The sequence below is a fragment of the Octodon degus genome, unplaced genomic scaffold (genome assembly GCF_000260255.1).
Source record: "Octodon degus isolate 3935 unplaced genomic scaffold, OctDeg1.0 scaffold00006, whole genome shotgun sequence".
Taxonomy (NCBI): Eukaryota; Metazoa; Chordata; class Mammalia; order Rodentia; family Octodontidae; genus Octodon; species Octodon degus.
In genome coordinates, this window is record NW_004524582.1 from 28,668,002 (window position 1) to 28,680,322 (window position 12,321).

The 12,321-nt window shown below is 53.2% G+C and overlaps 1 protein-coding gene across 5 annotated transcripts in view; it reads left to right on the top strand.

Moving 5' to 3' along the window:
- Positions 1 to 11,778, top strand: part of Zbtb49 (zinc finger and BTB domain containing 49) — a 25,764-nt gene extending 13,986 nt beyond the window's left edge. For 3 of the 5 annotated variants that reach the window (XM_023699689.1, XM_004624571.2, XM_023699684.1), the window contains exons 4-8: positions 2,036 to 2,082; positions 6,162 to 6,235; positions 7,933 to 8,015; positions 8,090 to 8,251; positions 10,864 to 11,778. In XM_023699689.1, coding sequence (XP_023555457.1) covers positions 2,036 to 2,082; positions 6,162 to 6,235; positions 7,933 to 8,015; positions 8,090 to 8,251; positions 10,864 to 11,528 — 1,031 coding nt within the window. In that variant the 3' untranslated portion in view covers positions 11,529 to 11,778. Of the gene's footprint in view, positions 1 to 2,035; positions 2,083 to 6,161; positions 6,236 to 7,932; positions 8,016 to 8,089; positions 9,556 to 10,863 lie in introns of all 5 variants that reach the window. The other 2 variants (XR_002817740.1, XR_002817741.1) reach the window with 2 other exon arrangements.
- The last annotated feature ends 543 nt before the right edge of the window (positions 11,779 to 12,321 follow it).

A 12,321-nucleotide genomic window follows, 5' to 3' on the forward strand; every position in this document is an offset into this window, starting at 1 on the left:
TTTTTTTTTTTTTTTAAGGTGTTGGGAATCAAACCCAGGGCAGCACACAAGCTAGGCAGGTATTCTACTACTGAGCTGTGTACCCAGCCCTTTTTTGAAATTTTGAATCAAGGTCTTGGGAGGGTATCTAGATTGCCCTTCAATGCATGTATCTCCTGCCTCGGCTCCACGAAGCGGAGTCACAGGCATGGCCCCCACGCCGGCCGTGGTGGCACCCATCTCATTTTTATTTCAGTTGGTTTTATATGTAAAGTGTCTATCAACTAAGAAGTCAAGGCGGGTATTTGGATACACTCAGGTGGTCTAATTTAAAGCAGATAAACTTAGTTGTTTCTTTAGAGTTAGAGCAATCTTATTTTTAAAAAATAGAAGTTAACTTAGTTTGATAATTCTGAGAGTTCTCTAGGATATAATCTGAATATGTGATTTGAAAAATTGTGATTTGGGAGGGAGGAGTTAAACTTTTAAATAGGAATTAGGGCTATTTGATATTTTCAAATAAAAATTTCATTTTAAACATTGAATGTTTAAGTTTTCATTATCTTAATGAATTCCTTCTCCCCTTTCCCAAAAGGTTTTTATAAGTATTGTACATGTGCAAGGCTCTGGGTTCAGTCCTCAGTACGACCAAGAATAAAAAGGTATTATACAAAATATACTCATCGCATTTTAGCATACTGTATATTGCCTTTCCTCCTGTAATGAAGCATGACTTTAGTAACTTCACAAGCTAGTGGTGCCAACACGCGCCAGGGTGCATCCCAGTGACTGCGCTTACGGTGTTGGTGTTCTCTTGGCACTTGGGAGTCCTACTTTGCTGAGGTAATTACCTCAGTACATTATTAGGCGACTTCCTTAGTGTTTGTGGAAGTCCTTTATAAGTTTTAGTGCATTTGAATATAAAGTACTATATCTGTCATTGCTAGTTCAGAATTTTTCCATTGGAAGGTATCTATTACAGACTCAGTTTTGCCATGAAAGAAAACGATTTCGGCTGCTTATGGCGTGTGCTGATGTCACAGTCGTGGTTTTCATATCAGCATGACGTGGAATCATAGAGACAGCCCTCAACAGAAGCTCTTCAGGGCCTCAACTTTTAAAAGTATTGTACGGGGCCCCTGAGATCATAAGTGTAAGAGCCACACAGGATCACTAGCTTGGTCACTTAGGAGTTTTGGTGACTGGTGACTTCTCAATTTTTTATATCTTTTACAGGGACTTTATCATTGTTATCCCAGTAAGTTCAGTCCCAAAATAAAACATGGGCATAGTCATTCAGGGCCAAGAAAACCATTAGGCAGTTGCAGAAAAAAAGTCAAAGTAAGAGGAGCGTGGTGTGAGCCTAGGAAGCTGCAGCCAGTCTGCAGGCAGCAGGACTGAGAGTGCAGCAGGGAGGGACAAGTGTGACTGCTGGGTTGCATCTTAGCAGACCTTCTGACAAGGAAGGCGGGTTCACAGTCTGTTCATTACGGTGACACATGGAAGCTGGCACCTTGCAGCGTAAGTTCCAGCTGTCTGCTAGGGAGCCCCCGCTGCAGCTCTGTGTTCCTTGTGGCCACATGCCGTTGCCCACTCTGTCCCATCCCGTCCTGTCCTGTCACAAAGTGCATCATGTAGTTTCTGCAGGCAGAGGAGGCAGCAGCCTAGTGAGGCCTCCCTCTCCCACCACCAGATCCCACTTCTGCGAGCGTGACTGCACAGAGGCTGGAAGTGGTGGGCAGGGCGTTTGCTCCCATCTGCCACCCGTATTTCGGGCACGGGCAGGAAAGCAAGCTCCTTTTGGTTTCCACCTGAGGGAGAAGACCGTCCAAACCTGAGTGTGCTCTAAATGCAAAGAAACACTTTGGGTTGCACCACAACAGTAGAGCACAGCTTTTTGTTGTTGTTGTTTTCAGAGGAAAAATACTGATGTCACTTACAGCATCTGCACATCTCAGGGAGAGAAGTGTAAGGAATTAGAGATTCCTATTATTGTGCAAAGCTACTGTGAAAATATAAGTACTGATTTTACAAACTTGTTTTGTTTTCCTTTTAGGTGAGAAACCTTTTGAATGTAACATTTGTGGGAAACATTTCTCTCAGGTGGGAATACTCTTATTCACTGTTCATAGTTGGAAACCTGAAACCCAGATTTTATTTTTAACAATGTTTATTTTTATCACAAGTGAGATACTTTCGTACCTGTAAGAGAAGCCTGAATGATACCTGTAACTTAAAGACCTTAGATTAAATCAGGAAATACTTCTCAAGAAATTGAAGTTCATGCAAGTTTGTAGCTCCCCGGTGGGCGGCAGCCTTTGCTGTCTCTAAGGGTTCTTACCTTTGCTTTTGCCCACGCATGGGTCCAGTCGTAGTAGAATTTCCAGTCTCCTCTTTTGTGAATGAAGTTCCTAGAACACCACACTGTGATTTCCTTGGAGGTTGCAGATTGCGCTGGGCTGCATCCAGGATAAACTGTACTTACTCTTACTGGGACCACTGGTTTTAGGATGCTGGGACAAAACAAGAGTAAACCACTTTTACTCCCTGCTTTTACAGCTGTCTTTTAGGGGTCTTCCATTAAGGTCAATCTACGTAATTAATTTTCTTATTCAGCAAACATTTATTATTGGCAGGTAACTGTGCTAGGCGCTAGGCACAAAGAAATACAGAAATTTAATAGTTGTAGAAAATGTCTAATGTCATTACCTGGCTTTCAGGTAGCTGCTTTTCTGTCTGACATAGGAGGTCCCACTGTCACCACCCATGACCAGGCCCTGGCTCCTGAGGTGGACAGTCAGTTGGTAGCTGGCCCCTGGCATGAGAACACAGCTCTGTAGGGGCAGTGGCTGGGTCAGTGCGGACACACAGCCTGTGCCACGTGTGTTCAGCATGTGGCACACAGCCTTGGTGGCAGTGTGTGCAAGTGCCATTCACCCAGGAAGTGATGTGAGCTGCAGGCGGCAGGAGACCCTGGGGATGGTAGCTTTACCAGCAGGCCCTGAGGAGCGCAGAATTAGTGGTGCCATCGGGCCATGCGCCCCTCACCCAGCATTCCAGTTTGCCCTCCTTCACGCCAGTTCCGTCACCTGCCATCCCCACTTGAGAACTGCTCCTCACTGGCCTTTGTGTGGCTGGCTGGTGTCCCCACCACTGAGCCAAGTCCTGGCATTCTTGCTGCACATGACCAGCCCTGCCCAGCCCGACAGTCGCTCTGGCCAGGCCTGTGGGGTGTCTTAGTGTGCTCAGGATGCCTTACACCCACGAGGGTTCAGCACAATGTGTCCCCATCCCCTACTGTATTCCACTGGGGACCTTCACTCCTTCCAGCCAGTGCCCTGGGGACAGGCTCCAGGCCTGCCTCTGCTGGGGCTTGCTATCCTATGACCTTGTCCCTGTCATCAAGGGTAGTAAGTCTGCTACACTGGACCAGGGAAATGAGGGCAGGCTCTAAAGATGCTGTGCCTGGCCTCCGGCATGGCCTCGGGAATGTCACTCTTCATCATCCCGTCACATCCCGGCTCTGCCGCTTCCATCTCACTTCCCTCGTGTGGCTAGAGGTCCATGAGCCCCTGGCCACTGGTAATGAGCAGTCGTGGCATCTCTAATGCTTAAGACTGGGAGAACATCGCTTCATGGGACTACCAGGAAGATCAAGTTCAAACCCAGCATGAAAACCCTGGTTGCACTGCGATGACACTCTCCTGCTGCTTGGCACCCTTTCATGGCTCGCGCTGGACAGGACCCCTGCTCCCGCAGCCTCCCTTCTCTCTGTCGCTGTGCCCTGGAGGATGCAGATTCTCCACGTGGGGGGTTCTGATGTGCAGCTGCACCTGGGAACCCCTGCTTCTGAGCCAGACCTGCACCTTCCCTCCTGACCCTGCCCAGGCATCAACAGATGCCCGCTGCCTGCCTCCTGGGTCGGTGCCAGTCTGTTAGGTTTTCATGGAAGCAGCCCTATCTGTAGCTGTGGTTTTCAGATACATATTCTACGTTCATAGTGAAATGATGAAAATTTTGCAAACAAGGACAGCGGTAAAAACGCCCTTCAGTGTCCCTGTGCTGTCCATGAGCGCTGCCATGTGCTGGGAGGGGAAAAAGTAGGAACAAGCAGCTGTGCTGTGAGTGCCTTTCCGAGCATGCAGGAGCAGGCCATCAGGGCGAAGGCGTGGCTGTCTAACATCATGGGCGGAGGCTGTGCCCAGGGGGCGGGGCTTCCCTGTGGCCCTGGGCTGCTGGGAGCCAGCACGCCCCCTTCTGCTGGCCCCTCACTGTGCTGGAGTGAACGCCCCACCCCAAGGTGCGCTTTAATAGTAGCAGGTTCCCAAACACTTCCTTATGAAGATTTCAAAGTTAGAAAATATTTATCAGAAAGAAGCTCAAGACCCACGTACTGAACATTTAGTATTTCGTATGGTTAGAGTTTTATTAAAAGTTAACCACACAGGGCTGGGGAGATGGCTCAGTAGAATAAGCACTTCCCTGGCAAGCACAAGGGCCTGAGTTCAATCCCTGGTTACGCAAAAAGAATAAAGAAAATTATTATTAAAAGTTAACCACACAGTGGCCCATCCGCTGAAGACTGCTAGTGGGGACAAACAGACAGATCGTCCATCGGAGAGATGGACATGTTACTAGAACTTGTACTGCTGGTCGCTGTTCAGTGCTGTTCCTGTGTAAGCGCACAGGTCACCTGGTGCCCCAGGACGGGGCCCGGAGGAGGAAGACGGACAAATTGAGACGGACCTCAGCCTCGTGGGTGAGGTCCCAAGGCTCCTTGCCACATCCGGGATGCCTGAAGCCTTCCTAGGTGGCAGCGCAGCTTTGGGCCCAAGTGTAAGGAATGAGGCCCAGATGACCCTTCCCACCCACAGTGAAGATGCAAAAATAAAGGCAGCAGAGTGTGCCATTCCCAAGCCACCAGATGGTCAGCTGTGAGGCCATTTCCCACTCGTTCAATGTCACTTTTCAGATGCCATTTGATAAGTTTTTCTGCCTAGAAAACAGATGATACTGCCAGTGATCAATGGCAGGTAAAGACCTAATTGGAATTTTAGCAGATGTATGCACCTGTTGGTTACTGCTCTTGCTTTATTATTACTGATAGCTATTCAATTAAAAGCTGTGTGTTTCACAAGGTTTTGCCAAATTCTTTCTTTTGTTACTGAAAATAAATGTAACTTTCTAGTGCTGCATTTATCATGGCCATAAGCCTAGCGTCTAACACAATGCTTCCCCGGGCCCGGCAGACAGCGTGCGTCTTTCACCTTGTATAATCAATCCACAGACATTTTTTAGACCTGTGAGTTTCTAGTCATGGTGGATGTCAGATCCATCTTCAGACCTACCACCGAAAACTTTCTCTTACAGTTGGTAAACACAAAGGCCTGGTTGCTAGGTCGGTGCTGTTTGTTCTAGCCGGCGGCTCTGCTATGTGTCGCCTCCACATCACCACCCATAGTATGCTGTTTATTTGCATGGGCTTTTTTCTTTTTTTTGGCCACATGACACTATAAACGATTAAATGGAGGAAAAGAACAGCCTGAAGCTGTTGAATTAAAGCAATGGAAGGTTTTTTCAGTCCTAATTGAAAACATTACCTGGTAGCTTTTCTGAGGCACTGCAGTTTTAATTTCACTCTCCTTAGATAATTTAATATTGATCTCCTGTTGATCCATACGTAGAAATCTGTTTGGGGCCCTCCATCTCAGTATCGCTCTTCGCAAGGCCCTGCCATGCTGCTGTGATGCCCCTGAGTTGTATTTTTTCACAAGGGTAAAAATGACCAACCTGCCTGGCAGAGCAGGTACGCCACATTGCCTGCTGGAGGAAATGCTTCCCGCCAGCGTGGCTCCCGTCATGAACAAAGTCATGCTCTTTGGGGGGAAATACAATGAATACTGAAATTGTGGTTTTCACTTTTTGCAATGACACTGCAGATAGATATCAAGGTCTGTGTAAAACAGGCTTGAGAGCACAGCCGTGTGCCCAGGGGCCAGGGTGCCCGTGTGCAGCTGAGGCTGGCAGAGGCTGCACTGCGCTGTCCCTGGCCTGCTCACCCAAGGCTGCTCCTCCATTTGAGGATGGGCTGAAACCTGGCCAGATCTGTCTGTGGAATTTATATGGCTTAAAAAATAAGAAGCTTTTCATTATGGGCATGTTCTTCTTTCCTCTCTTTGCAGGCAGGTAACTTGCAGACCCACCTCCGCCGGCACTCTGGGGAGAAGCCATACATCTGCGAGATCTGTGGAAAGAGGTCAGTGTCCCCTCTCAGTGTTCTGTCTCTGTCACACAAGGGCTCCTGCTGCCACTGCACAGCACAGGGACAGCCGGACCCTCAAGCTCTTCATGTGTGAAGAAACAAATTCAGAGAAAGAAAATCTAGGCCAGGAGTCTCAGAAGGCAGTGGGACGACAGGAAACAAACTATTTTATACTAGAACTTGTACTCATTACAAAAATGTCCGTGGAGAGAGACCAGGTCCCCCAAGGAGGGGAAACTTGAGTGACAAGGCATCAGGAGGGTGCATGGCAGAGCAGCCTGGGTCATGAACCCAGCCCAGGTGTGTGCTGGGCAGCAGAAGGCGCTGGGCCTTGCCACGTGCACTTTATAGACCTGGCAGCACACTCTGAGCCCGCAGGTGCAATGGGTGGGTGGCAGCTTGACTCCTTTGCATATACCCAGCCTTCCCAGGGGCACAGGCCACAGCTCATCCCCCTCCCTGCACTGGGTCATCTCTTGACTCAGGCCCTGCCATCTCACCATGGGGTTGCATTGGCAGCAGCCAGGACAGCCATCATGGGCTGCGCGGGCACCCTGATCACATGGTCATTCAGCATTTGCCAGCTGCCGGCTCTCTGCTCAGTGCTGTGCCAGAAACGTCGTCAGCAGTGCAGGTGCTCTGCCTCTGAAGGGATGGCATGGCCAGGTGGCACCCGCAGTCCTCACCTCACACAGCAGCAGCCTTCCCAGCCCCGTGAGACGGTGCAGAACTCCTATGCTGCCTGTGGTAGGAGACAGACCGAGCGGAACACTGCAGAGCCACGCACGCCCCCTTCCTGCTGCAGTGGCCTGACACCGAAGGCCAAGCTTAGGTCTGGGGATCATCGGCCCAGCCCGACCCCCAGGAATGAGACCCTTACTGCCGTGGTGTCTTGCACCAAGGACTCCTGAGTGTCGTCTTCTGCACAGTTCTAAGGCACAAGCTCCTCGGTCTCCTTTCAAATCGTCTCTACACATAGCAGCTTCCTCCAGAACACAGCATGCTGTCCTGTCGGGCACAGGCAGGGGCAGGGGATTCCCACATCCAAGGGCCAAGGCGGGGCCTCTGGCTCATCAGGACGGTGACTGTCTCCACCCTCAGTTGTCCTGCCTGCACAGTCCACAGAGAAGCATGGGGTCAGTGAGGTGAGGTGGCAGCTGTCATTGTCAAGCAGCAGTCCCTCTCCTGTGTCCCATCACAGGGCTGGGCATGAGTGCTGTGATTTGGAAGGGTGGTGGTGAGGAGGGCAACGCTCCCCGGGGACCTTCACGGCTGCTACTCAGTGGCTCCTGAGTGTCCGGAGCCCTGTATGTCCATTACGTGCAGAAAGGCTGGGCCATAGCCATGCTGGGTGCTGTCCCTTGTGGCCCAGGGACCCTCTCCTCTGAGCTGTGTGACTCCTTTTTGTGTCCTTTTAGCCCCTACGGAAATGGTGCTAAACCGTGAGGTTTCTGGTCTTGTGCTGTGTAAAACTTCTTGAAGCCTGACAGGAAAATGCTTTAAAAGAGATACTTGTATCATTTTCTACTTTCCTCAAGAGAGAAGGGAAGTTTTTCTGAATACACATGCAACCAGGTCCTTCTGAGCCCTCCCGAAGCTGCGCGGGAGAGGTCGTCTCCTCCCATGACTCCGGTAGGAAGGCCCTCCATCCTGCTGCAGGCACGTGACTGACTTCTCCAAGCCCATTCCAGGTTTGCGGCCTCTGGCGATGTCCAGCGTCACATCGTCATCCACTCGGGGGAGAAGCCACACTTGTGCGACACCTGCGGCCGAGGTGAGGCTGGGTGGCCCCTCCCTGAGATTGGCCACAGGTGTCGCAGCCGCGCTCACCACGCCTGTGCCTCTCAGGCTTCAGCAACTTCAGCAACCTGAAGGAGCACAAGAAGACACACACGGCCGACAAGGTGTTCACCTGCGACGAGTGTGGCAAGTCCTTCAACATGCAGAGGAAGCTGGTGAAGCACCGCGTCCGCCACACGGGCGAGCGGCCCTACAGCTGCTCCGCCTGCGGTGAGTGCTGGGCCTGTGCAAGTCACCATGCCTGCACAGGCGGAGAGCAGGCGACGCACCTGTTCTCTCCAGTGCCCTGGTGCCTGTCTAACAGTATGTGCTGTCCCCGCACTGGAGCACAGATGGCCGGGGTGGGCACTGAGTGCGGGAAGGGTGCGGATGTGCAGTGGCGCTGCCAGGGCATGCCCTGGTGGAATCCAGGGCGCACACGCCATGTAGGGGCGAGGTGGTGGGCCCCTGGGGTCACACGTGGGGCAGCAGAGAGGCCATCACCCAGGACAACGGACATGGGCAGCCCCTCAGCTCACAGTGCCTCAGTGCACAGACAGGGACGTGGGACAGAGGGCCGGGCCATATGTGGGCCAGGAACTGTTGCCCTTGGCCTGGAAGAGGCTGCCTGTGTGCTCAGTGGGCGGCCATGGGGTCTGGTGCATAGATAGGTGCCGGCAGCATTTATGGAGTGTAGTAGAACAGAGTCCTGTGGGAAGGTGGGGCCAGTGGGGGACGGGGGGCTCCACCTCACCGCAGTTGGCATCCCCTGGGCGCACTGTCCTCGGCTCCCCGCTTTTGCAGTGCACGTAGATCAGGCCTCCCCTGCCATTGAGATTACGCTCAGAAAGTATAGCTTCACGCTTTCAAATCGAAATTAAGCCTCAAATCACTAATATAAAAATATCAGTTCCATGTAGTTAGCCCAGCTATGGGCCTGAGGTAAGGTTAAGGCTTCCCTCCCTCCCCTGTAGAGCATGTCACTGCTCCAGGCACAGAGGCAGCGGAGGAAGCAGAAAGAGACCTCTCCTCAGCTGACATCCCTCTGGCCCTGCGTGGTGGGCTTTGGGGAATGGGGAGCGATCTCTCAAGACAGGATCATCGCTTTCAACAGCCTTAAGATAACATGAAGTGGATCCATTTCTGGTGACCAGTCAGAGGGTGTCAGGCACTGGCCAAGCTGTATGGCTGCCATCGCTCTCTAACTTGGAGGCCTTCTCAGCGCCCCAGAAGCAGCCCCAAGCCCTTTCATGGCCACTCCCTTCCCCACCTCAGCCACCACGTCTCCTCCCTGAGAGCTGCCCGTCCCCGACCTTCCTATAAGTGAGGTCCTGCGGCGCAGGGTCTCCTTAGCACTTTCTCTGCCTCACACACCTTAATCTTTGTGGCTAGGTCCCGTTTTCTCACAATATAGACAGGTTCTCTGTGGACAGGTGGCTTCCCGCTGAGAACGGCAGCATCAGACGCTTCTCCCTCCACCCTTCATGGTCCTCCACAGCCCCCCTGTCTCCTCAGACCTTTGGCTTCCTTTCCCGGTACGCTTGTGCTTTTCCTGCAGGCGGCCCTCCCTCTTAGCCTGGGCCATGCAGCAGCTCCCTTTGGGAGGCTTGTTCCCTGGGCTCCCACACCCTGCCAGGCTGCCAGGGAGTTCTGTGCATTCAGAGCAGCTGCCCACTGTCTTCCACTGGGCCGACCCTGAAGGAGACAGGTGCTGCTGTGCTGTGCGCGCCCAGCGGGCCCGACATAGTGTCACGTTTCATCTTCCTGCCTTTTTAACTGCAGCAGCAGACCTGTGTGCCTGTCAGAACTTCCTGAGTTCGTGGTCTCACCACTCCCTTAGAGCAGCACTGTCCCCGAAGCAGTTACAAGCTCCACATACTAGGGCACTCGATGCCATGCCAGCTGGTGACCCCCACCACCCAATCAGGCATCACAACCATACATGGACCTTGTGCTCTTGACCCCGTGGTGGGCTTCAGCCTCACTTTTATTCTAGACAAGACCAAACACTCTCCACCTGCAAGGGAGGGCAGAGGCTTACTGCTGACTTTAAGAGCCCCTGTAGCTGCAGCCCCAGCCCCACCCCAAGTCTAAGAACACAAAACCATAGCTGTCCAGGTGCCACCGCAGCTGAGCCCAGCCACTCCTCCAGGCACTCGCTACTCGGCCTCCCCATGCTGCGGCACTGCCCACAGCCCTCACACACCCTTACAGCTCCTGAGCATGTGATGCACACTTAGCCCCAGTAAACTTACTGCACAGAGCCTCCCTGGGAGGCCCCATGAGCCAGGCACCTCAGCACAGCACAGGGACTGTCCCCACCCCACTGTGAGATGTCCAGCAATGCCACCCTGGCCTCCCCAGACACTGGAGAAGCATGTGAGCTCTTCTGGTAAAAGCGCTGCCTTCGTGATGTTGTTCTGGAGACTGAACCCAAGGCCTCGCTCTGAGGCACAGCTGCAGCCCAGCCCCCTCTTCTTTTGGAGACAGGGCATCACGAAGTGACTGTGTTGCCCAGGCTGAGCTCACATTGCCCCCCTCCTGCTTCATCCTCCCAGAGTGCTGGGATTACAGGCATGGACTGTCACACAGGGCTAGGAAAGCTGTTGCTGTGTTACCAGATTGGCTGTTAGACCAGGAAACACTTGAAAGGGATAGGAGACTGCGGGTCCCACTGGGACGCAGGAGTGAGCACACCGGCTACAGGTAGATGGGTGCAGGGCACTTGGTGGATCCCAGCAGGACTGCCAAAGCACCCAAGCCAAAGGCCCTGACGGAGGGGACGGAAGCTGAGAGGCCCCACCCCAGGTGGCCACTCCCAGCGCCTCTCTCCCTGTCTGCAGGGAAGTGCTTCGGGGGCTCAGGCGACCTGCGCAGGCACCTCCGCACTCATACAGGGGAGAAGCCCTACACGTGCGACATCTGCAGCAAGTGCTTCACACGCTCCGCCGTGCTGCGGCGCCACAAGAAGATGCACAGCAAGGCGGGCGACGATGGGAGCCCGGACGAGCTGCAGGACCTGGGCCCGGCCGTCGAGGCCCCCGACCTGGACAGGTCACAGAGCTCGGACTCCTTCTCCCAGGATGTGGCCGGAAGCTTAATACCTGGGCCGGGCAAACTTCCAGGTCACACGGCCAACGACTCTGTGACTGAGTTCGGCAGCCACCCTGCCAGTGGCTACTGTAAGTTACGCCCCATGATGCCCACCCACAGCGTGAGTGAGCAGGACACTGGCAAGCTGGCCAAGCCCCCAGTGCCACAGACCCCGCAGCCGGCCTACGCCTACTCGGACATGGACGCCCCAGCCAGCGGGGAGCCGTTGCAGGCCGACAGCATGTGTATGATCCGCTCCTCGCTGGCCGCCCTGGACAACCACTGCGGGGACCCCACTGGCGGCCGGGCAGCCCCTACGGTCTACAGGAACCCTGAGGGCCAGTTTTTCTCCAGCATGACTCTCTGGGGGCTTGCCATGAAGACGCTGCAGAATGAGAACGAGCTGGACCAGTGACGCCCTGCAGCCCTTGCCGCGAGACAGGGCTCAGATGACAGCCCTGGCGATGTGGGGCATCAGGCCTGTGGCCTGTGCCGGAGCCACACCTGCCACGCGTGGGCTGTCCTAGCTGCATGAGAGTGCCAGCTACTGTACCTTGGGTCATTTTGAGAAGTACATAATAATTCAATGTTATTTTTGCATTTTTACAGGATTGAAATTTACAGTACTCATATTTTAAATTTGCAGAAATTCTATTTGTATAGGAAACTCCTAATTTAATTTGAATAAATGAAATTTGGTTTTCTATATATTATGTTTTATCCAGCATTTTTATGAATCTAATGACCAGACGTATAAAAATGAATGGCAAATTACAAAACCCTGGGTTTGATTCTCAGCACTGCGAAAAAAGAAAAAGCAAAATCCTTGCTGATGAGCAGATTGTGCTGCGTGGGGATCAGAGTGTGGCATCCACCCCGCAGTTAGCCTCCCACCCCAGGACGGGGCTGCTAGGGCCACAGCCACGGAGGCTAGGCCAGTGCCCAGCCAGGCTGCCGCCTCCAGTGCAGGTGTGCACCTGCCAAGGCCCTCGCCGTCTCGTCTCCTGCATGGAGGAGCCGCCCGGCATCTGGGCAGGACGGGGCTTCTGAGCGTGACTGATGACCTCTGGCCCCATCTGTGCCCCGCAACCCCACCGTGTGGCTGTCGGTGTCTCCCCTGGTCTCTAGCACTGTCCCCAGCTGCCGACCTGCATTCCACATGAAAACCTTCCAGACTCAGCTCCTGTCGTCTCCCTACTCTGCCTGCC